At 35.1% G+C, this 26048-nt stretch overlaps 1 protein-coding gene across 12 annotated transcripts in view; it reads left to right on the top strand.

Moving 5' to 3' along the window:
- The window catches only part of HERC1 (HECT and RLD domain containing E3 ubiquitin protein ligase family member 1), a 183669-nt gene that overhangs the window by 40137 nt on the left and 117484 nt on the right, over positions 1-26048 (top strand). For all 12 annotated transcript variants that reach the window (XM_072809039.1, XM_072809041.1, XM_072809037.1 and 9 more), the window contains exons 2-12: positions 2772-3727; positions 8347-8442; positions 13060-13254; positions 14046-14357; positions 16689-16785; positions 17330-17473; positions 18620-18747; positions 21774-21918; positions 22009-22180; positions 23646-23780; positions 24109-24274. In XM_072809039.1, coding sequence (XP_072665140.1) covers positions 2798-3727; positions 8347-8442; positions 13060-13254; positions 14046-14357; positions 16689-16785; positions 17330-17473; positions 18620-18747; positions 21774-21918; positions 22009-22180; positions 23646-23780; positions 24109-24274 — 2520 coding nt within the window. In that variant the 5' untranslated portion in view covers positions 2772-2797. The remainder of the gene's footprint in view (positions 1-2771; positions 3728-8346; positions 8443-13059; positions 13255-14045; positions 14358-16688; positions 16786-17329; positions 17474-18619; positions 18748-21773; positions 21919-22008; positions 22181-23645; positions 23781-24108; positions 24275-26048) is intronic.

Genomic DNA, 26048 nt, shown 5'->3' with positions numbered 1-26048 from the left:
GCTACTCAGGCACCCCTCCCTCCTCTACACAGTGTTTAATAAATAATTACTAAATGAAGAGGGAAGAGGCTTATGTGTTCTTTTCTCCTTCCCAAGTATATACTTTCTGAGTATCTAATGAAGATAATTAAGCATAGTAATCAAAATCTTAGAAGGGAAGTGTAATCAGATTTTATATTTAGCATTAAAAATTTTTTTTTATGATAGTCACACACAGAGAGAGAGAGAGAGAGAGAGAGAGGCAGAGACACAGGCAGAGGGAGAAGCAGGCTCCATGCACCGGGAGCCCGACGTGGGATTTGATCCCGGGTCTCCAGGATCGTGCCCTGGGCCAAAGGCAGGTGCCAAACCGCTGCGCCACCCAGGGATCCCTATATTTAGAATTTAATAGGGCATGCTGAGAAATAGGAAACTCCTTTTAATTAGTTTAGGATTACTATCACTTGAATTCTTTCTTAAAGATTGCCTATATCATGAGAATAAAGTGTCCTTCAGTATTTGAGGATGTTTTTCTAGTAGCATTTGTTAAGACTTCTTTCTTCAAACTAAGTCCCCACCTCCCCTGCAATAATTTATGTTGAAAATTTTAAACATATGGCAAAGTTGAAAGATCCTCAAATAACAGACATACTTACCACTGAGATTCTACCATTAATCTTTTAATATTTTTGTTTTATCACATACCTATTGATATATATATGGGTATATATAAAGATATATTACATATCAATGCAACTTATTTTTTGTTGTATTTCAAAATAAACTACAGACATCAGTATACTTACCCCTCCCCCAAATTTATTTCAATATGCATATCAACTAGAGTTCAGTATTTATTGAGGTAAAATTCACATTCAGTGAGATGTAAAAATCTTAAATGTATGTTTACTGAATATGATTAATGCATGTACCTGGGTAATTCAATAATAAACACCTCAGGAAGTTCCTTCATGCTCCTTCCTAGTTTAATCATGCTCTCACCTCTGGGGCAACCATATTTTTATTTAAGCCTTTTAATGGACAAATGTTTTCTTTTGGGTAAACCCCTAGGAAAAAGATTGTTGGGTCATTGAGTAGAGATTAGTTTTAGTTTCATAAGAAAACTTTTAGTTTTATAAGAAACATTCAGTCGTTGTTCCTTTTAGAGAGTTTTGGCTCCTTTACATACTTGCTAACATTTGGTACTGTTAGCCTTAAACAAATTTTACCCATGCTTCTGGAATTGTAATCGTATCTCTTTGTGTTTTTAATGTGTGTTTTCTGATTAATAGTGATTTTGAGCACTTGTGCTTATTGGCCATTCATATATCTTTGGTGAAGTTTTGTTCAGTCTTTTGACTATTTTAAAAATTAAATTGTCTTTTTATTATTGAGTTGTAGGAGTTCTTTATGTATCTTGGATGCCAGTCTTTTGTGGGTTATATGTTTTGTGAATATTTTATCCCATAGAACTTAATTTTTAAATAATTAAAAAAACACAAATACTTATGGATTATTTGCTATAAGTACTTATGGATTATTTGCTATATGTTGGAAGACAGCAGTAAACAAAATAGACAAAAATATTTCTCCCCTTTTGGAGTCACTTTGGTTCCTCCATACAGCTAGCGAGACTGGTAAGAAGGCTTCTTCAGTGATCCAAGAGATGATGATGATGGCTTGAGGCAGGGTTTTAGCAATGAAGGGAGTGAGAACTGTTTAGATTCTGGATGTATTTGAAAATAGTGCTGACTGATTTGGAGTGTAAGAGAGGGAGGAGTCAATGGTGACTCCCAAGGTTTTTGGCCAGAGGAGCTAGAAGAATAGAGTTGCCATTTATTTTTTTTTATTTTTTTATTTTTTTTGGTCAACACCTTTTATTTATTTATGGTTGTTCCAGTATAGTTGACAATGTTTCATTAATTTCAGTGATTCAATAATTCTATACATTATGCAGTGCTCACCACAAATGGAGCTACCACCTGTCACCATACAATGCCATTATAGTACCATTCACTATATTCCCTATGCTGTGCCATTTATTGAGATGAGGAAATCTACAGGAGGAACAGGTTTGAGTGGGCGTGGTAGTAGTGATGGATTAGGAATTCAGTTTTGAATATGTTGAGATGCCTTTTGGGTATCTGTATGGATATCTATATGGGTAGGTCAGGTGGGCAATTGTATATATGAGTTTGGAGTTCAGAGAAAAGATTGGAGTTGGAACTATGAATTTGGGGTCATCAGCATGTACTGAAGATAAAAGGTACACAAATCAGGATGCCTGGGTGGCTCAGCAGTTGAGCATCTGCCTTTGGCCCAGGGCATGATCCTGGGATTCAGAATCAGTCGCACCTCAGGCTCCTTGCTGGGAGCCAGCTTCTGCCTCAGCCTGTGTCTCTGCCTGCCTCTCTCTCAATCTTTCTCTCTCTCTCTCTCACTGTGTCTCTCATGAATAAATAAATAAAAATCTTTTTTAAAAAAGTACACATCACAAATTTTTAAAATAAACTTTATTTGGGGGGTACTTTTATATTTACGCAAAAGTTACAAAGATTGTTCATAGTTCCCATATGCGTCCTTCACCCATTTTTCCTTAATATTAGCATTATATAACTATAGGACATTTATCAAAGTTAAACTACTAATGTTGGTTACATTTCTGTTAATTGCAGTTCAGACTTTGTTTCACCAGTTTGAAATCGCTAATTGTAAATGTAAGATAGAAGTTCAGAAACATTTTGCAAATCATCTGCATAAGTTTTTGACTGCTTTTTCATCTTCCTTTATAGAACTAATGGCTGAAGAGTAAACCGACATGGCAACTATGGTTCCACCAGTGAAACTGAAATGGCTTGAACACCTCAACAGCTCCTGGATTACAGAGGACAGTGAATCTATTGCTACAAGAGAGGGAGTTGCTGTTTTGTATTCTAAACTGGTCAGCAATAAAGAAGTAGTACCTTTGCCCCAACAAGTTTTGTGCCTCAAAGGACCACAGTTGCCAGACTTTGAACGTGAGTCTCTTTCAAGTGATGAGCAGGACCACTATTTGGATGCCCTTCTTAGCAGCCAGCTAGCACTAGCGAAGATGGTATGTTCAGATTCCCCATTTGCTGGGGCGCTTCGGAAAAGACTGCTTGTGCTCCAGCGTGTCTTTTATGCACTTTCTAATAAATACCATGACAAAGGCAAAGTGAAACAGCAGCAGCATTCTCCAGAGAGCAGCTCTGGTTCAGCAGATGTCCATTCTGTTAGTGAACGTCCCCGGTCAAGCACTGATGCACTTATAGAAATGGGTGTTCGAACTGGTCTAAGTTTATTATTTGCACTTCTAAGACAAAGTTGGATGATGCCTGTGTCAGGACCTGGTCTTAGTCTTTGCAACGACGTTATTCATACTGCAATTGAAGTTGTCAGCTCTTTGCCGCCATTATCTTTAGCAAATGAAAGCAAGATTCCTCCGATGGGTTTGGACTGCTTATCACAAGTGACAACCTTTCTTAAAGGAGTAACTATTCCTAATTCTGGGGCAGACACTTTAGGTCGTAGATTAGCTTCTGAGTTGCTACTTGGTTTAGCAGCTCAGCGAGGCTCTTTGCGGTATCTTCTTGAATGGATAGAAATGGCTTTGGGGGCTTCAGCGGTTGTAAATTCCATGGAGAAAAGCAAACTACTATCAAGCCAGGAAGGAATGATCAGCTTTGACTGCTTTATGACTATATTAATGCAGATGAGGCGTTCTTTGGTATGTACTATAAATTTGTATTTTAATCTGTAATAAACCATCTCATTCTTCTTTCAATTTCTTTTATTTACTGCTCCCTAATACCAGGAATTAGGGAAGAAGAGAGTTTTAACTTTTGTTGAGTACTTACTACTGACCAGATGCTTTTTATGCACTGTCTGGTTCAATTACCATGTTACTGTGTGAGGTAGATATTATTTATCCTTATCTTAAGGATGAAGAAACTGTAGTAGTTATCCTAAATTTACATATCTATTTGGCAAACGAATTGGAAGTTAAATACATACCAAGTAAGCACTTATGAGGCAGATGCTATGTTAACTAATTCTGACAACCCCAAGTCTGTCTGCAAAGCCTATGTTTTTTCTGACTACCGTGTGGCTTTAGTTATCATTTATGTTAAATTGATTCATTTTTGGGATGCCTGGGTGGCCCAGTGGTTGAGTATCTGCCTTTGGCTCAAGGTGTGATCCTGCTGTTCCGGAATCAAGTCCCACATCGGGCTCCCTGCATGGAGCCTGGTTCTCCCTCTGCCTCTGTCTCTGCCTCTCTCTCTGTTTCTCATGAATAAATAAATAAAATCTTTTAAAAAAAATAGTAAGTAGATTCATTTTTTCCCCATGAAGGCCTACCTTAAATAAATATATTTATAAATAAATAGGTAAACTATAATAAAGTGGTAAAATATAATAAGTTTATATTATCGTTGTATTTCTAGTTTCCTCTCCACATTGCCTCTTTCATTCCAGGACAAATACACCTTGTCAAAAGGGCTCTCCCTCCAGAGCCTCCATAGTGTACATGGTTAGACCCTATAATATAGTTCCTTATTGTGATAAGGGCACCCTGGAAAACTAGATTGCTTTCCACAGAATTCTGGATCTACTCTGGGGAAGAATCTTGTATATTTAATTTAGTTTGGGTCTCCTAAAGTCACCACAGGCCTATATTAGATTGAATTTACTTAAATCTCAGATTGACTTTAGGGGAAAGAGATGGTTATTAATTTAATTTTATGTTTATTGTTCCTAATTGCAGTAAGTGATAGAGTCTGATGCTCTTGGTCTCCAGAACCCACATTTCTTTTATTTCACAGTGTTATCTGAGAATTCAGAAAATAGGTATATCCTCTCCTGGTACGCTGAACTCTAACTTGACCTGATCTTCCCCGCCTTAAGTTTCTCTACCATTGAACAACTGGGATAAAACTTACCCCCAAGCTAGAAGTTAAAGGGGGGAGACACATAACCATCAACATAATACATAAGGCCTAGCGAAAATGAGTTCAATCCTTAATTTTTGTTTACTTGTATGATTCCTAGCCTTCACTAATGATACACAATACACAGTAATTGTGTTTGAATGGGAGTTTACAAGATTCTCATTGACTGATATTTAAATAAAAAGGTAGGAAATAATGTCAATGTGTATCTCTGAATTCTAAAAGAATAAACAACAGTAAAAACACCTTTGGTCGTTGATACCAGTAGGTGTTTGTTTACCACCGTGTGCCAAGTACAGTTAGGCACTGAGTTTAAAAGGTAAATGAACTTCATAGCATCCATGCTCTCAGCCAGCTCACAGTTTAAGGAAAGAGAGATGCACAAGCATTTCAAATTAATGATAATGTGCTATAGTAGAGGTGTCCACAGGGAGGAGGTGATGGAACACAGGAGAACTGGAGGGAAAGGGCAGAAAATGCCTGTGGAGGAAGGATCCCTGAGCTTAGTTGAAAAGTAGGAAGAGTTTGCCTGCAAACATGATGTGTTTGCACACAACATGTGAGTGTGGGGAGCTGGAGAGGTTTTCAGAGGAGAGGACCAGAGTTCACAAAGTAGCCAAGGTGTAGGAAAGCAAGCCCCTGGATGTATGGAGTGGAATGGGATGAGGGGAAGCTGCCAAGTAGGCAAGGTCTTATATCTTGTGCTATGGGGTGTTGAGACTGGTTCCTATGGGCAGTGGGGAGTCATTGAACCAATTTTAAGTAGAAAAACCATATAGCAAGAATATATGGAAATGTACTCTATTCAGTCTTATGTCTTTGTCAGAATATCTTAAAAAGACAAATACGAAAAAAATAAAAGGTGTAACATTATTTTTGATGGTAATTGCTTAAGAGGGAGGTAATTAGATGAAGACCTATAAAACCATGAATTTATGTTATTTGAATTTCCACTTATCTTTAGACTATCAAAATTCCTATGGTAACAGTGTATAAAGTTATACATTTAATGTACTATATTTTCCAAAATTTAGTTTCTTTAAAAATGCCTAGGTATATTTATTGTTATCTTATTTTCATTAAGAATTCTGTACAGAATGGGTTTTAGAGATATCTTTAATCCTTACTGACTGGGTATAGAGTAGTCTCACCCTTAATTACATTATCCCCCCTTACTCTTGGGGATTATATTCCAAGACCCCCCAATAGAAGCCTGAAACAGCAGATAGTACCAAACCTTCTATGTACTATGGTTTTTCTTATACATACGTACCCTATGATAAAGTTTAAGTTAGGCACAATAAGAGATTAACAACAACAGTAATAGAATAGAACAATATAACAATATACTGTAATACAAGTTATTTAAATGTGGTTTCTCTTTCAAAATATCTTATTGTACTGCACTACCGTCTTGTGATGATGTGAGATGATAAAATACTGATGAGATAAAGATGAAATGAGGTGAATGAATAGATATTGGGACTTAATGTTAAGTCAATTGACCTTCTGACTATATGTCAGAAAGAGGAACATCTGCTTCTGGACTGCTATTGACCTTGGGTAGCTGCAACCACACAAAGTGGAACTGTGGATGGGGGGATGGGGGAGTACAATATTGCCTATATTGGGAAGAATAGAAATCAGTGACAGTATTTGAAGGATGTGTTATTCATTTGGTATTTTTAAATTTAGCAAGAATTTATTAGATTTCTTGTTTTTTCTTCCTCAGGGTACATGATGCAAATTAATAATTGCTGCTACTAGTTTTGAGTTCTTACTGTATATTAGAAACTGCGCTAAGCATGTTTTATCCATAACTCTAATTTTCCCAACAGCCCTAAGTAATATCAGCATTATTCCTGCCTAAGGATAAGGAGACTTATCCTTCACTCACATATCCAGTAAGTGATGGAGCCTGGATTTAAACTCAGATCAGACTGTCACTGAAAACTTCATGTACTTTTCAACACTTTCCTCCATACTGTAGAAAGGCATAAAGAAGGGGATTATGATGGCTCTGGTACCAGCTCCTAGGAAAATACTACAGGCTGTTGTTCCTCATCTATTTTTGATTTGGTGATTACTAGAGATGGCCTTTACAATTGGTTTTTTCTCAGAAGTACTGTGCAGCTAATTATGGAATTGATAAGAGTTTGTACCCCTGAGTATTTGCTGGTATGTGGCAACACCTTGTATGTCTAGGTACTAGTTAATTTTGAACACTCACCTTCTGGTATGACCTGCAAGTAGCCTTACTACTCAAAAAGTGAGCCTCAGCAGCATTGGTATATCCTGGGTGTTTGTTAGAATTGCAGAACCTTAGGCCATGTCTTTATTTACTGAATTGGAATCTGTATTTTAACAGTCTCTAAATAATTTATGTCCATATTAAAATTTGAGAAGCACCACGTTAAATAAAAAGAAAAATTGATTTGGCAGCAGAGATTAGTACCTGATAAACTGGCCATACATTAAATAGCTACCATTTTCATTTGTTTTATTTCTTAGGAATCATGTTAATTAAAATAGTTTGAGTTGATGAAATCATATAATCTTAGATGGGATCTTATGGGGCATCTAGGCCAACTTCCCTTCCATAGTAGATACGCTTTTCTGTGGTATATCTGCCAGTTTATCTAGAATATAAATATTTTTACAGTATAGTATCCATTGAAATTAAGCCATGGATGAAAATATCACAATTAGAAGGTTGCTAAATCAAAGGAGGAACTTGACATTTATAATCTAAAGATTTAAGGATTTAGGAATTTGAAGGATCAGTGAGATCAAATTCACTTTCTGGTTTGTCATTTTTTGGTGACAGAATGATTTCTGATCACAGCCTTGGGCTCTACTCTGGAGAGTCCCAGAGAGGTGCTCTGATTCCTTAGCTGTAACAAGTAAAAGATGTATTATTTCTAGCATAGTCAGGTGGCTACATGAACTGATTTGTGGACTTTAGTTTTGCTGAAACTAAGAATGGAGGAACAGACTTTCTGCTGCTCTGGCAAAGGTCATCACTCAAGCTGGCTATGTTCTACTTCCTTGTATCCTCATGGACAGGTGGGCAAGGAAGCCCGGAGAGTAGAATATTTCCTGGGGCCTCACTTACTGGATATTGGCCACCCAAAGAATATGTAATTGACAAAATTCTGCCTCTGTGTTTGTTTCTGGGTCAAGCCCACTATTGAATAAACAATCATTAAAGAATTAACACTTAATGTACTGTATCATTCAATGGCTCCATCTTTGTAATGTTTCTGTGTAAAAGTTGGTTTCATGACCTAATGTTAGGATTTGATCTTAGCATAATCATATAAACAATTCCTCAGATATTTTTATGGAATATTTAAGTGATTTTAATACATGTGTTTCTCTCCTTCTGAAACCGTAGGGTTCATCTGCTGATCGGACTCAGTGGAGGGAACCAACCAGAACATCTGATGGCTTGTGCTCACTCTATGAGGCAGCTTTGTGTCTCTTTGAAGAGGTATGTAAATAATCATGGCTTTTACATGAAAAGCTACTTTGTCTTAAAGTGCTATAGCTTGTATTTATCCCTTAAAAATAATTATTCAGTGTTTGGAAAGGTTGCAGAAAAAAGCATCAGTGGTTGTCTCTAAAAATGGAGCTAGGGTGTCTGTTACAAGGAATGGGAAGGAGACGTACTTTTTAATGTATACCCTTTTATTCATTTTGAACTTTGTATCATGTGCAGGTAACTTTAAAAATTTATTAAATAAAAACAGATACAGAGAGACATACAAACAAACATCAGGCTTAACGAGTTATTACAAAATAAATATTCTCTTAATCTGTATCCAGGGAAAGAAGAGATAAAACTACCACCCACTCTAAATGGTCTTTTCATGTCCTAGTTTAACCTGTGTCTTCCTCCCCTAAGCAACCATTCTCCTGACTTTTAGAGTAATCCCTTCCTTGCATTTATTGTTCTGTCACCCAAGTGTGTATCCCTAGACACTATAGTGCAGTCTTGCCTATTTAAAAAAACAAAAAACAAAACCCAGATGTCTTTCAAATCTCTCAATCCAGAGATACCCCTCCATTTTTTTCTTTATCTTCAGTGTTTTCAGGAACCTGGGCTTTTTGCTGATTGATTACTCATAATGCAGTTCACTATGTCCTATTTATTTCCTGCAAATTGACAGGTGGATTCAGAGGCTTGACCTGAGGATTGATGGGTCCTAGGTTTGATCACTTTGGCAAGACCATACATGATGTTGTGGTATTAGCAACTCTTGATGCTTAATGACTACATTTATTAATTCATTGGTGGTTGGTTGTAAATTGTGATAGTTTAATTGTATCATTTCTCTTTCATTTATTCATTAGAATTCTTTTTAAAAGATATTATTCATTCATGAGAGAGACAGAGTGAGGCAGAGACATAGGCAGAGGGAGAAGCAGGCTCCCTGCGGGGAGTTTGATGGTGGAACTCGATCCCAGGACCCTGGGATCATGACCTGAGCCAAAGGCAGATGCTCAACCACTGAGGCACCTTAATGCCCTTCATTGGATTGTTTTTATAAAGATGATTCCCGTACCAACTATTTGGTTACTCTGTTTCAGTTCATATAAGAAAGGCTGAATAAATGGTTGACTGTGTCTGTATCCAGGTTTTAAAAGTTTTAACACTGATTTTATATATTAATGTTCAGTTTAATAAATTGATCTGTTGTCTTCCAAAGTAGACCAGTTAATTTCATTTGAAAAATATCATTATGAACCCATAGACTTAAATGTGTTTGAGTTTTAACCCATTAAATAACTATCTGTAGTGGAGCTCATACTGTTTCATTTTTGGCCAATAGTCTTTTAAGATAGTAGTCTCTTCAGGGTAGTTCCTAAGTTTTTTTTGTTGTTGTTGTTTTGTTTTGTTTTTTAATATGTATTATTTGAGAAAAGGTGTGTGCAAGCAGGGGCAGAAGGAGGGGAGAGAGAGAATCTTAAGCAAACTCCCTGCTGAGTGCGGAGTCCTACCCAGGTCTCAATCCCACAACCCTGAGATCATTACCTGAGCTGAAACCATGAGTTGGATACTTAATTGGCTGAGCCATCCAGGCACCCTCTTAAGTTCTTTTGATATAGGCCTAATAATCTTTCATAGCTTTCTTGCTTTTTGACATGTCACATTATTCCAGATTCATCTTGTACATTTCTTGCTTTAGATCTAGAACCAGCTAGCTGTGTCTTCAAAAAGCTTTGGTTACTTTTATTTATTTTTTTATTTTTTTAAATTTTTATTTATTTATGATAGTCACAGAGAGAGAGAGAGAGAGAGAGAGGCAGAGACACAGGCAGAGGGAAAAGCAGACTCCATGCACCGGGAGCCCGACGTGGGATTTGATCCCGGGTCTCCAGGATCGCGCCCTGGGCCAAAGGCAGGCGCCAAACCGCTGCGCCACCCAGGGATCCCTCTGGTTACTTTTAGCAGGAAATAGTATTTCAGAATCATAATCAGGGTGCTAAATAGGTTCATCGCTACTGAGTATTTTGTTTGTAGGCTTTTGTCATGGGCAGAGCTAGGGTATATGTGTGTGTGTGTTTAAAGCTAAAATACCTCATGATTTGATACTAGTACTTTCAGATTCAGGGCCATAGAATTTTTACTTAATGTTTTCTGTATTACGTTTCTCTCTCTCTCTCTCTTTCTTCTTCTTCGTCTTCGTCTTCTTCTTCGTCTTCTTCTAAGATTTTATTTGTTTTGAGGAGAGAGAGAGGGCTCACAAGCAGTGAGGAGAGGAAGAAGGAGAGCAGGCTTCCCCACTGAGCAGGGGGCCTGATTCGGGGCTCTATACCAGAACCCCAGGATCATGACCTGAGCTGAAGACAGATGTTTAAAAAAAAAAAAAAAAAAGACAGATGTTTAACCGACCGAGCCACCCAGGTGCCCACTTTTCTCTCTTCTTTCTTCTAAACTAAGGATACTTATTCTCAAGGATACAAGCATGGTAGAATTAGAATACCCCATAATTACTTACTTGTTTTAATCACTTACTACATATACACACAAACAGCAGTCCTAAAATAAAGCAAATACTATCACTGTATGACTACTGAAACATTACATTTTTAATATGTTCTCCTTGTTTTTTATATTTATATTAAACATACATAGAGCATCATATTCACTTCCTTTTAACCCTCATTTAGTTTTATAAGTAACTACATATTAATGCTCATAGTCCATCTCTCTATTGATGTCTTTTTCTTCTTTTTGATTGTTTGAAGCTCTCATTTTCTAGTACTTTCCTCTGTAAAGGCCATTGCAACAAGACTCTCTTAATTCTCATGTGTTAATAATTGCTTTCTCTTTATACTTGGCTCACATGTTCTTTTCTTCTGCTGTTAATCCATTTTTGTTAATCCATGTCCTCTGACATGAACTTTTGCTGTCAAAGTCTGAAGATAATCTGGTTTTATTTCCCATAGGAATTATGTGCTTGTGTTTTTTTGCTGATCTTTCTTTAAACATCAGTAGTTTGCTTGAATATATCTAGACATAATTCGTTCTGGTTTGATATTATCAGAGATGTGAGAATTTCAGTGTATTGTTTCAAATCTTTTTTATCTCAGGAAAATTTCCATAAATTATAGTTTTTAGTATTTAAAAATTTTTAAAAATTAAATTGGTTTTAATTTAAACCAATTAAAAATGCATTAAGCCCTAGTAAATAAATGAGCAGAAGTTAGTGGTAAAAAAAATGGAAAACCTTTAGTTTGTTGATAATGAAATGTGAAGATAATGCATCCGCTTTTATCCCATTTAAGTTTATAAAAAACTAGAAGCATAATACTTATTATTGGTATGGCTATAGTGAGACTGGTACTCTACTATAAATGTATTCCTTGATTAGGGTAACTGGGATGGCCACCCTGGGTCCTATCCTTTGTCAGGGTTGTGGGGGCAGCAGGTCAAGAAGTGTGAGTTTTTAAAAAGTGTTATGAATGGCAGTAGGCTTTACCATTATATTTAGTACAGATGGCAAATGAGCAATGATTTTTACTTTATTTATACATAAAATATACTGCTGGTGATATGTAGTAGAACCATTTTGGAAAGCAGTTTTTTTTTTTTAAAGATTTACTTATTTATTTATGAGAGACACAGAGAGAGGCAAAGACCACAGGCAAAGCCTGATGTGGGACTTGGTCCCAGGACCCCGGGATCATGTCCTGAGCCAAAGGAAGGCCTATGCTTAACCACTGAGCCACCCAGGCATCCCTGGAAAGCAGTTTTTTATAGTTTAAGAATCGTAAGATTATTGTCTTTTGGGGGTATAGTAGCCCATTTCTGAGCCTCTCTGTACTTAAGTAACAGAATGTAGTGACAACTATGTTCTTAAAAATGGCTTATATAACAAAAAGAGTTTAAATGTCCTACTTAAAAGAAAAGGGTTAAGTAAATTGGGGTTTTTATATTAGGTGGAAAATTATCAGTTCATTCATGAAGATTAGGTAGCCATGGAAAATATTTATTTATTTATTTATTTATTTATTTATTTATTTATTTATTTTGCCATGGAAAATTTTGCATGACTTTTGTTTCATCACTTTTATATATCCACGGTGATAACTATGTTAAAGAACATATATATGCAAAATTCTGAAAGAATGTACATAAAAAAGATAACATTCATTGTACTAAGGTGATAGGATTATCAGTGGGTTTTTTTTTTCCCCTCTACTTCTTCTTTTTTTAAGTAAGCTCTACCCAAATGTGGGACTTGAACTCACAACTCTAAGATCAAGAACTACATGCTTTTCCAACTGAGCCAGCCAGGCACCCCTTCTAAATTGTTTTTTAAGCTTTTTCTTTCTGTAATGCTGTTTGTGCGATAATTATTAGTTTAAAAAGTCTTGATCGTGTGTCTCCTCCTCCCCATTTTACCACCTTAATTAGTATCTTTTGCAGAAGTAGTAGTCTAGTCATCTGTTAAAATTGGGTGTATTGTTCTTAGGTTATTTGACCAGTTGAGAGTTTTAGAAGGAAAATAAACAATAATTTCAGCAATATTTATAAAAATATCTCCATTAAGAACAACTTGCCTACTTACTGCATGTTTTTAAATTTAAAACCTATTAGGTTTGCAGAATGGCGTCTGATTACTCAAGAACGTGTGCTAGCCCAGATAGCATTCAGACTGGTGATGCTCCCATTGTCTCAGAAACCTGTGAGGTTTATGTTTGGGGGAGCAACAGCAGCCATCAGTTGGTGGAAGGCACACAGGAGAAAATATTACAGCCCAAAATGGCTCTCAGTTTCTCTGATGCTCAGACGGTGAGTTCTCTGCATATTTTACAAACTGGTAGATGACAGGGTTTGTTATAAGTAGTGTTAAGAGTCTTTTTTAAGTGAGTGAAGATCTTTGTTTCTTGTCTAGATTGTTTCTATATACCATGCTGTATTGTTTTTTTCATTTTAATAGGAAAAAAACCATTTTTAGTCCATTTCCCTAACATAGTTCCAAGTTTCAAAAAATTAAATTAGGAGCTGGATTTTTAAAAAGGATCATGAATGACAGCAGACTTACCATTATATTCAATACAAATGGTAAATAGGACTTAAGTAAAAGCTAGAATTTTCCCTTTGCCAGATTGGCATTTTATTATCTTATTATCACTTTTTTACATTTGTAGCTATTCAGCCAAGCTAGAACTTTCTATTTTATTATTATTTTTATTAAAACTTAGGTCTTTTTCAAATGAGTGGAAAATATATTTTATATGGTCCTTGCCATAATGGAGTCTAAGGAATTTATAGGATAATTTTATTTCTTGCCCTTCACCCACCAATTATAAGAAGAGGCTAAAACATTTTACTTTGTTTTATTGAATCATGACTGGGTAGATACCCTGAAGAGATAAAATATACATTAATTTGACAATAAAGTCAACATGAAAAGCCCATTAATAATAGTTTTCTTAATTTTCTGTTTAGTCTCTCTGGAGAATCGTGCCGTATTCTGCTTTTAAAGACTTCCTTTTGAACCTCTTTGATAAAACTAGTATTAAATATTATATTTTGATTCTCACAGAAGCATTTTATTTTACTGTTCTGTTTGCTTATAGATTGAAGCTGGACAATACTGCACTTTTGTTATTTCTACGGATGGCTCTGTCAGAGCTTGTGGTAAAGGCAGCTATGGGAGACTGGGCCTTGGAGATTCTAATAATCAGTCCACTTTAAAAAAGCTAACATTTGAACCTCACAGGTCCATTAAAAAGGTTTCATCTTCTAAAGGATCTGATGGTCACACTTTAGCTTTCACCACAGAAGGAGAAGTCTTCAGTTGGGGAGATGGTGATTATGGGAAACTGGGACATGGAAATAGTTCAACACAGAAATATCCCAAGCTTATTCAGGGGCCTCTGCAGGGAAAGGTATGTGCTTTTTTTTTTTTTTTTTTTGGATTTAAAAATAATTAGATGCACTCTGCTATAAATTATGATATATTTCAGATTTTGATGTATCCTTTCTGAAGTTCCCCCACCCCCAAATCCTTTTTATCTTTTGCATATTTCCTTTATCGCTTACAGAACACTTTCACATACATTACTTAATTTTAATTCTTATGACAACTTTTTTTTTTTAAGATTTATTTATTTATTTATGATAGACATAGAGAGAGAGAGAGAGAGGCAGAGACACAGGCAGAGGGAGAAGCAGGCTCCATGCCAGGAGCCCGATGCGGGACTTGATCCCGGGACTCCAGGATATTGCACCCTGGGCCAAAGGCAGGCACCAAACTGCTGAGCCACCCAGGGATCCCCGACAACTTTGTTAAAGTAGTTATTATTCTCATTTCACATAAGGAAACAGAATCATCCACTTCACAAATACTTGTTCAGTATCTTCCAAGTGCCACACAATGTTTTAGGCATTAGACATGCAGCAGTGAACAAAACAGACATGGTCCTTGCTCTCATGCAGCTTCTAATCTGTGGATAGAGATAAGTAAGCACACAAAATGATTTCAAATAATAGTAAAAGAAAAAATTGAGTAATGTAGTAGATACTAATTTGGGTGAGGTGTGGTATTATATAATGAGGTCATAAAATTGGAGGAGGTGGCATTTTAATAGAAATGAGGCATTTAAAGTGGTTAACTAACTTTCCTAAGGTCACACACAATTAATTAGCACCATTAGAAACTGAGCCTAGATCTTTTCTTATTTCTATTTTACTCTTCTTTAAAAGAAATGAAGGTATTTTCTTGAACTTTATGCAGTTATACAGGTTCTTCCATTTTAAGATTACAGTCTTTCCACAAAAGTTTTTTTGTGTAAGACCCCTTCAAAGTTTAAATTTTTATATTATGCCACAATTGCAAGTGGGACACTTTTCCTTCATGAGAGGTTGTCTTACGAGATTGGCTATCAAATGAGTTTTACTTTATTATAACTTACAGTATTTTAACTTAGACATCAATCCCAAAGCAGTGAGCCTTAGAATGTTCCACTTGACAGGATCATGGGGTACTTGATGAGTTGCTGAATGTGGGGCTCTAAAGATATTTTCAGATAAATACTATTTGAAGTTGTATTTTCCTAGTCTTTCTAGCACCTTCTTTCTTCCTTAATTCCAATTCTTTAAAAATTCTTTTATATTCCTTTTAATGTCCTATTTTTAATGGAAACATTGCCAATTAAGTATAACTTAGTATGAATGTCATAAAGGAAAAATGTTCCAGAAAGTAAATTAATACTTTACAGATAAAAAATTTCTGAAGTTGTTAGCATATTATCTAGAATGTATTAGGTGCTCAGTGTTTTTCTTAAAGATTTTATTTATTATTCATTTGAGAGAGATATTGTACATGAGTAGGGGGAAGGGCAGAGGGAGAAGCAGACTCCCCACTGAGCAGGGAGCCCGATATGGGGGTGACTCATGGCTCAATCCCAGGACCCTGAGATCATGACCTGAGCCAAAGGCAGATGTTTAACTATATGGTGCTCAGTATTTTTAATTGAATCTAAATTTTGAATTTTTTTTTTAATTTTGAATTTTTTAAAGTGAGTTTTAATTTTGGGGGATTGTAAAGATGCAGAGTAATTAGTATAGACTTTTTTTTTTTTTAACTGTTATGATCTCCCGGTTATATATTGTAAACTCTTACTCCCCTGATTCTACTCATCAACTATATAGCTAAATGAGGGTAAAGAGATACTGCTAAGAGTTTAATTAATGTAAGCTTACATACTGCTTAGATCTTTCCACATTGGTAATAGTCACTATGTTTTTGAGAATTACCCTTATTATGTAATGAATTTTTCTTGATTAGCCAGGATTATAGATTTTATATTAACATTGTATTTAAAATTTTTTCGTTGTTCCATGAGTGTTTAGCCCCTGCCACCTCTTGGAGTAAAAAGGCTTGATTGGTATTATAATATTCTTGCAAAGTGATTATTAGATTGATGTGTTCCTACTAACCTTTGCGGTGCCTTTGCATGAATTAAAGAAAGCTATTATCTTCTCTGGGTGGAAGCCAGGCTTCATAGCTTGGCAAACAGAGCAGAGATTGTATTTCAGCACTTTCATAACCCCAGGCACCCTTGTCCTGGGCATAGACTCTACAACTGTACATGGCAACTTCTGGATAAGTTGTAAATATCAGTATCTCTGAAGTCTCTGTGCAAAAGATCAAATATGAACCATATGTTTTAACGTATTCATGTTTTTCATCTTGGTGTGCTTTGTGTTCAATGCAGGTAGTTGTTTGTGTGTCTGCTGGGTACAGACATAGTGCTGCTGTGACAGAGGATGGTGAATTGTATACATGGGGTGAAGGAGACTTTGGAAGATTAGGTAAGCTTTTTAAAAATTGAAGTTACAATCACAGAACAATAGAAATGATGGTTACTAGATTTAATAGGCCAAAAATATTGCTTATTTTGTTAGTTTTAGCTCAGAGAAGACAGTTTTATACAACAAATACCTGGATTCTAGTGCTGAAATTTAAGCAATTAAATCTAGCAAGTATTTACTGAGTACCTATTATGAGGAGATACTGAAGGATTTCATGGACAAGAAAGATACCGTCATGATCTGAAGTGTGTGAAAACAAATTTACATGAGCATGATACTAGATAGTATTAGACAAGTGGTATGAGAGAAGCATATATAGATTATTCTAATGATTCACTGAAGGGACAGAGTGTCTCAGTTTGAGAGTAGCCTAAAAGATTGGATGAGAAGATAAATACTAGAAATGATTCTGTCTTTCATATTTAATTGCACTTTAAAAATACCTCATTTCTGTCCTTAACTCAGAATGTTTATTACAACTGTGAAGTAATGGCCTAAAGAAAAAGAGTTAACATTATTCTTTCTTGTGTGTGTTTTATCCAAGGTCACGGAGACAGTAATAGCCGTAACATTCCAACATTAGTAAAAGACATTAGCAATGTAGGAGAGGTTTCTTGTGGCAGTTCACATACTATTGCTTTGTCTAAAGATGGGAGAACTGTGTGGTCTTTTGGAGGAGGAGATAATGGTATGTAAAAAATTATTTGATAGCTTTGGGCTTGTTTTGTTGAGATTTCAAAAAAAATTTACTTTCTGTTCTACATAGTTATTGTAGGAAAACTCTATAAAGATGAGTAGAAATTTAAAAAATTTAAATGAACTGTTTCAGCAAATGTTGCTATAGCCATTGTTAAAACTTTCATAGACCTCTAAATATATATTTATATAAATATGTACATATATTTCCATATATATCTTTTTTGAAAACCAAAGCAGACCTATATATATATAAAAGATATCTTAGATATCTTAGATATTTTTGAAACCAAAGCAGACATATATATATATATGTATATATATGTCTAAGATATTAGATATCTTAGATATTTTATAACCTACTGGTTTTTATCTATTGGCATTTTAAAATATCTTTCTATGTCAACAAATAGGGCTCTATGTTTTTCTTTTAAGTAGTTCAATGTTTTCCTTTATGTGATTATAATACAACTTAAAAAAAAATCAGTTTATTATTGAGTACCTAGATGGTTTCCAAATATTTTTCTGTACCAAAAAGAACCCGATGAATGACTAAATGATAGTTGTGACTGTTTACTTATTCACAAGTACCAGCAGTATGAGATTGCTTATTTCCCCATATCTTCCATTAACAACACTGGGTATTAAGATTATTTAAAAATAATTTCAGTAGTGAAAATGGTATCATTTAATTAATATTTCCTTGATTCTTAGTGAGGTTGAATTTATATGTTGTTGGCCATTTGTTTTTCTTCTTTAGTGATTTGCCAAGTTTTCTATTTTAATAATGATTGTGTTTGTTCAAAGATTAAAAATAATTAGATATATATGCACTCCTTGTGTATAATCTATTTATTACATCAGCAAATTTGAAATTAGAAAATGACCATTAAATGTAGATAAAGAAAAACAATTTTCCATATCTCCTTTAAAGTGACTTTATTTGGTTGAAATTAAGATTCAGAAGCCTGTTGGTTGTTTCTTTAACAAAAACATTTGTTTGTTAACCTCCTCTGCTGTCAGAGTTTTGCACATCTGTCAGGTTAGTGATAAAAAGATACATAAATACTTAGGTAAAGAATAGAGGTTCTTTAAAACAAGTAAATTACTTAAATTGAATGTGCTTTTTTTTTGGTAGGCAAACTTGGCCATGGAGATACTAACAGAGTTTATAAACCTAAAGTTGTTGAAGCTTTACAAGGAATGTTCATTCGTAAAGTTTGTGCCGGGAGTCAGTCTTCACTTGCTTTAACATCAACAGGACAGGTAGGAATAATGGATGAGGTTAAAGGATTAAATTATTTCAGAGGAGTAGGTGACTAAAAAGTAGTAATCATAATTAAACTTTAAAAGTTAAAAAAATACATTTTACTTTTTAAGATTTATTTATTTGAGGGAGGTGGGGAGAGAGAGAGAGAGTCTTAAGCAGACTCCATGCTGAGTGTGGAGGCCCATGTGGAGTTTAGGCCCCTCCTTAAATAATAACATTTTAAAGGCAGTCTACTGAAATGAAGTATTTTCTTCTGAAGAGGTAGAGTATTTGCAAAAGAACCAGATTTTCTCACCTGGCCTGTGTGACCCAGATAAACTCGCCCTCAGCCCCATTCTTTGTATTAAGAGGTTTTGTAAAACCTTTTTAGCACCCAGCACCTCTTAATTTTTTTCCTAAAAATTATGGATAGTGGGAGAAAGTAGAAATAGATCTTGTTGGAATAAGTGATAGGAAATAAGAAGGCAAAAAGGTGATCAAAAAAGAGGGTAAGTAGAAACCCATAGTGAAAATTCACAAGGCAGATGAACAGTAAAGCTGAAATTAGCAAATAGTTTAATTATTTTAGAGCAACTAGAATGTCTTGTGTCTTAAAAAATCCAACTCAAACTATTCATTACCCTATGTTTTGTTACATTAGCCTTTTGTTACAATGCTGAATGCTGCCTTAAAACCTGGAACTTCTCTTTTACATCTTTTCCCTATAGGTTTTCTGGTAAGAATCTGAATTAAAGCCGGAGGATGCTAATTTTTTTTAGTGTATAGATCTCCCTTGATCATCATGTGGTTCTTTTGTATGAGAGGGGGTAATGATTTCTGCTTTGCTTAAAAATGATCATATATTAATGCATGATCATAATGAAATACATGAATTGAAAGTTTCTATAAATTACCAAGTATTATTCAACTTAGTTGCTAATAATGATAGTACATTTATTACATTGAATTCCAAAGGAACTTGTGAGTTAGTTGCTATATAGGGCAGTTGTATTATTAGTACGCTAAGTTATGTGAAATCAAATATATATACTTAGAAAAAATAAAATGAGAGAGAGATACTTCTAAATGGCAAGAATAGTTCTGTTTACCATTATCTTTGCTGAGCATGAGATGATCAACATCTGTTTTTCCCTCAATCCTCTCAGGCCACTTCACTGCTGACTTCCCATCATATTAAGTGTGATTCTTTTTTTTTTTTTTTTTTTTTAAGATTTTATTTATGTATTCATGAAAGACACACAGAGAGAAAGGCAGAGACATAGGCAGAGGGAGAAAGAAGCAGGCTCCAGGCAGGGAGCCTGATGTGGGACTCGATCCTGAAACTGCGGATCACGCCCTGAGCCAGGGGCACGTGCTCAACTGCTAAGCCACCCAGGCATCCCTTGTGTGATTCTTAATGTTGAAAAATACAGTATATGTATTTTACACAATAGGATCCCTAAATACAAGCCAAATATTTCTTCATGTGGTGTTCAACCAGAGGAACACTGCAAGAGCAGACTCTAGCTATATGGCTCTTATTGAGTGACAATACTGTATTGTACCTGATGAATGATTTAGGAGATTTCAAATGACTTTGACTATATATTTTTTCACCTTACTTGTCTTTAGTTCTTAACCCCTTCTAACATACACCTTTACTGTACTGGAATTTTGTCCTATTTTTTGTCTTAGGTGTTTCTCTAGCAACTGGTACAAGTATTTATTTGCTGCTCTTTTTTGTTTGTTTGTTTAAAAGGTTTAACCTCTCAGTAGTCTTTATTGAAAGAATTGTAAGACAAAAAAAAAATTCCCAAATCCAGTGGCATAAGGGTAATAGTCTATATGGTATTTTGAGAACCCATCAAAGGAAAAAGTCACTCAGTTTGCTAATTGTTTTGATTTTGGGCTGCCAAATTGACGGTCATTCACCCTTTTATATTCCTTTTCAACTCACCTTTCCCCTAAGCTTCTTAAATCAGTCAGTGGTTGTTATAGCATTAATTAGCCAAAAATGAAAAAAAAATTAGCCAAAAATGAAGATGTTCTGAGAGAGCTGTGTGACTGCTGCTTCACATGGCTATCTTTGTAAGTGATCATTAAAACTGTTACAACAACGAGGTGATGTGGTTTTTAACTGAATCATAAACATCAGTTTTTCGATTTATATAATTCATTTTATATATTCACACTTTGGTCTAATTAATCAGGAAATATTTGTTGAGACCTACAGAGTGGGAAACATATAAAGGAGAAATTGTAAGATAGCATGCAACAGTATTCCTAAGCTCGTAAGATTCCTCTAAGATCCTTCCATTTTTTTCTATGATCAGTTATTTTTGTTTTTGTTTTGTTTTGTTTTTTTGCTTTTTGATCAGTTATTTTTCTTTAAAGATCAGCTGCTTGTCTGCCTGTATGGTGAACATTTAAAAACAGCAAAATAAATAACTATGAAAATTTTTAACAATCAAAACAGTAGATATTATTTTTAGAAACAGAAAGTTATCATTATTATTTTTTAAGATTTTATTTATTTGAGACAGAGTGAGAGAGAGCACAAGGAGGGGGAGAGGAAGAGGGAGAAGCAGACTCCATGCTGGGCAGGGATTCTGACACAAGGTTCAATCCCAGGACTCTGGGGTGGTGATCTGAGCAGATGCTTAATCAACTAAGCCACCCAAGCGCACCGAAAAGTTATTATTTAGTATCAAACCACACTCTTATTTAATAGATATTTTTTATTATTTAAAATATTTTATGTATTTATTATTGAGAGGGAGGGAGAGGGTGTGCACATGAGTTTGGCAGAAAGGCAGAGAACAAGGGAAAGAGGGAATCCCAGGCAGGCCCCAGACTCCGTGCAGAGCCTGATGCAGGGCTTCATCTCATGACCCTGAGATCATGACTGGAGCCAAAACCAGGAGTTGGATGCTTAACCAACTATGCCACCCAGGGACCCTAGATGATATTTATTTTTAAACAACATAAGTCTTCAACCTAATACCTCAGGATATAACATGTAGTGCTTTTCCATTTGTTTTAGGTCTATGCTTGGGGCTGTGGAGCTTGTCTAGGTTGTGGTTCTTCAGAAGCTACTGCTTTGAGACCCAAGCTAATTGAAGAACTGGCTGCCACAAGAATAGTTGATATTTCTATTGGAGATAGTCATTGTTTGGCTCTTTCTCATGGTAACGACATTTGTTTTTAAAAGAAATAGTATTAACTATTACCTTCTATAAATGTATTGCATTTGAATTTGGATTTTATTTTATTTTTAGATAATGAAGTTTATGCCTGGGGCAATAACTCAATGGGGCAGTGTGGCCAAGGAAATTCCACAGGTCCTATTACTAAACCAAAGAAAGTGAGTGGCTTAGATGGCATAGCTATTCAGCAGATCTCTGCTGGAACATCACATAGTCTGGCATGGACTGCTCTTCCTAGGGATAGGTAAGAATGCCACGTTTAAAAATTCTTGTGTTCTAATAACAACAGAAACATCAATTAAAACAAAAATAATTGTACTTTGTTCACAAAATGCCCTTCTGAACATTTCTAGTATTGATTTTTTTTACTGTTGCAGAAATGACATCTAGAGTTCTTTGGATTTGAATATTGAGGTTAGATATTTAAGCAAGCAGTCATACCCTGTATTTAAGATATTTTCTTCATTTAAGTGTTTTTTAAACATTTTGGATTCCTTCTCTCTGCCTTGGTCTGAGTTTAAAATTAAATGTCTTCATATTAAGAGGAAGTTACATTAAAATAAAGCCAGAACTAGGTTTTTATTAAACAATTGATTAGTCTCAGTGGCTTTTATCTGATTAATTTTTTTGAAAAGAAGCAGTGGCTATACTTTTAAATAAAGGAATTTTACTTTTGCAGAAATTTAGCTTTTTCCTAAAGGGATAACCATTTCTTTTTAGAAGATCAGGTAGATGATTTTTAGCCAATATTAGGAGTGTGAATTTTAAGGAATTTTAGGGTTGTCTCAGATATTTAGATGCATGTAAGCTAATTTAAACTTGGCATGTATTATATTTGCATTCCAGACTTCTGGTTCAGATTGGTTTATTATGACATTCTAACCAATAAAAAACATTTATAGATAATTGCCCTCCATCATAACAAAAGCAAAAATTATAATAAATTGATCATAAATAATTGGCTATTCATATAAATTTGCAGCTTTTCACTTCATATGCAGATAGTTGGTTCCTAAGATCTTGACAGTCTTAATAAAAGTCTTTAGGAGTTGTTCTTTTTCTTTTTTTTTTTTTTTAACGATTTATTTATTTGAGAGAGAGCATGCACATACCTAGGGGCAGGGTTGCGGCAGAGGGAGAGACTCTCAGGCAAACACAAGCAAACTTCCATTGAGTGTGGAGTCTGATGTGGGGCTCGATCTCATGACCCATGAGATTATGACTTGAGCCGAAATCAAGAGGCAGATACTTAACTGACTGAGCCAACCAGGTGCCCCAGGAGTTGTTCTTTTAATAGATTTCAGTTTACCATTCTATAGAGTCAGGCTGTTTTTTTTTTTAAATATATAAAATTCTATATACATTTTATAGACCCTTAGAATGAGAAGATTATAGTAGATCCTGTGACTCAGCTCTCTGCCTTTAAGTGAATGAATATCCAACCTTCCAAAGCAGGTTGTGGCTATATGTTTTCTTCTTAAAGAACTCTAGGAAAAAAAAAAAAAAAAAAAAAAAAAGAACTCTAGGATGGCAAATTCTTGGTTTTCCTTGGTTGCTAAAATGAAAGGTTTTAACTTTTATAATCAAGATGGTCTTCTGTATATGTTGTTAAAATCTTGCGGCTTTAGTAATGGTTTAAGTTTTGTTTTTGATCCTGTGTGAAAATTCCTGTTAAGGCTATTACATGATTTTCTTATGCTTTCTTCTAGACAAGTTGTAGCATGGCACCGACCTTATTGTGTAGATCTTGAAGAAAGTACCTTCTCACACCTGCGTTCTTTTCTTGAGAGATACTGTGATAAAATAAACAGTGAGATTCCCCCACTCCCTTTCCCTTCCTCAAGGTATGTTATATATATGTATATTGGTGTGTGTACGTGTATGTCTATTACTCACTTTGAATTTGACTTACTATTCTTTTTTATTTTGTTTTCCCCTCAATTATATTAAACTTCTTTAGAATCTAAAAAAAAAAAAACAAAAACCCTAAACTTAGATACTTATTAATAAAAACCTTTAGGAGAAGTTACCCATAATTTCATGAATCACGTTTTAAAAACCACTATTGGTCATAATCTGACAACATTTTTAAAGAGAAAAAAATGTTATCCAAGCTGGATAGCACATGCTCTTTTATGTTCCAGAAGTTCATAGCCATTTGTTTGGTTTCAGGGAACACCACAATTTCCTCAAGCTGTGCCTGAAGCTGCTTTCAAATCACCTTGCTCTTGCACTTGCGGGAGGGGTAGCTACCAGCATTCTTGGGAGACAGGCAGGTCCACTTCGAAATTTGCTTTTCAGACTGATGGATTCAACTGTCCCAGATGAAATTCAAGAGGTAAGCAAATAGGACTTGGAATCTGTATCTCAAGCTACATCTTTCCCTAAAGTTGTAGCTCATAAATTCAACTTCAATTGGAAAACTTCAACTGGATATTCTTTCTTTTACTCCTGTTTTCTTGGTGGAAGTAAATGTTTTTGGTTAACTCATCCTTTAAGACAAAGGTCAAATGTCATCTTTGGGACACCTTTCATTCTCTGCTCTCCTGCCAGATTAGGCTTTTCTTGTATGTGTTCTCATTGCATCACGTTGTATTGTAGTTGTGGGTTCACAAACATGTCTGTCTTTTCCACCAGAGAATAAATTTATTTTTTATTATAGTGAAATACATATAACATAAAATTTATTGTTTTAACCACCGTTTTTTTGAGAGAGGGAGAGAGAGAGAAAGTGGGGAGGGACTGTAACTATTTTTAAATATAGTTTAGTGGTATTAAATACATCCATAATGTACAACCATCACCACTACTAGCCATCTTCATAATTCTTTTCATCTTTTAAAATTGAAATTCTGTACCCATCAAGCAAAACTCTCCATTCTCCCCCTCTCTAGCTTCTGGAAACCACCATTCTACTTTCTGTCTCTTTGATTTTGACACTCTAAATATGTCATAGATGTGGAATTATTAACTGTTTATCTTTTTGTGACTGGCTGATTTCACTTAGCATAATGTCCTCAAGGTTCATCCATGTTCATCATTTGTCAGAATTTCCTTCCTTTTTAAGGCTTAATGATCTTCTGTTATACATATATAGCACATTTTGCTTATCCACTTGTCCATCATCTTTATGACCTTGGATTAGGCAGTAGTTTCTTAGATATGACACTGAAAGCACAAGCAACCAAAAAAAGAGAGAGAAATTGGACTTCATCAAAATGGAAAACATTTATTCCTCAAAGGACATTATCAAGAAAATGAACATACAACTTATAGAATGGGAGTAATATTTATAAATCATATGTCTGATAATAATCTAGTTTCCATGAGCACCCAGGTGGCTTATTTGGTTAAGTGTCTGCCTTTGGCTCAGGTCATGATCCTAGGGTCCCGGGATCAAGTCGGGCTCCTGGCTCAGCGGGCAGTCTGCTTCTCCTTCTGCCTCTTGTCCTGTCCCCTGTTCATGCTCTCTATCTCACTTACTCATTCTTAAATAAATAAATAAAACCTTAAAAAAAATTCTAGTTTCCTGAATATATAAAAGATCCTTACAACTCAACAACAAAAATATTAATAACCCAATTTTAAAAATGAGCAGAGAATTTTGAGTGGACATATTTCCAGAGAAAATAGGCATATGGCCACTAAGAACATGAAAAAATGCTCAACAGCATTAGTCATTAGGAAAATGCAAACCAAAATTGCAATGAAATACTGCTTCACACCCACTGAGTGGCTAAAATTAAAAAAAACCCGAGGATTGTGTTGGTGAGGATGTAGAGAAATTGGAACTCTCGATATATTGCTAGAGGTAATGTAAAATGATATAGCTGCTTTTGAAAGTAGGTAGTTCCTTAAATAGTTAAACATTAAGTTACCATATAATGTAGTATTTCCACATCTAGGTCTGTACCGAAGAGAATTTTCACTCAAAAACTTGTACAGGAGTGTTCATAGCAATATTATTCATAATAACCAAAAAGTGAGAATAAACAAATGTCAGTTGATGAATGGATGAGCTAAATGTGGTATCTTATTTAGGAATGATAATCTTATTTAGGAATAAAAAGAAAGGAGATTCTGATAACATGCTACAATATGACTGAACCTTG

Source organism: Canis lupus, chromosome 32 (genome assembly GCF_048164855.1).
Source record: "Canis lupus baileyi chromosome 32, mCanLup2.hap1, whole genome shotgun sequence".
NCBI classification, from domain to species: domain Eukaryota; kingdom Metazoa; phylum Chordata; class Mammalia; order Carnivora; family Canidae; genus Canis; species Canis lupus.
Note: the sequence above shows the minus strand (reverse complement) of the source record. Positions and strands in the feature narration are given on the sequence as shown.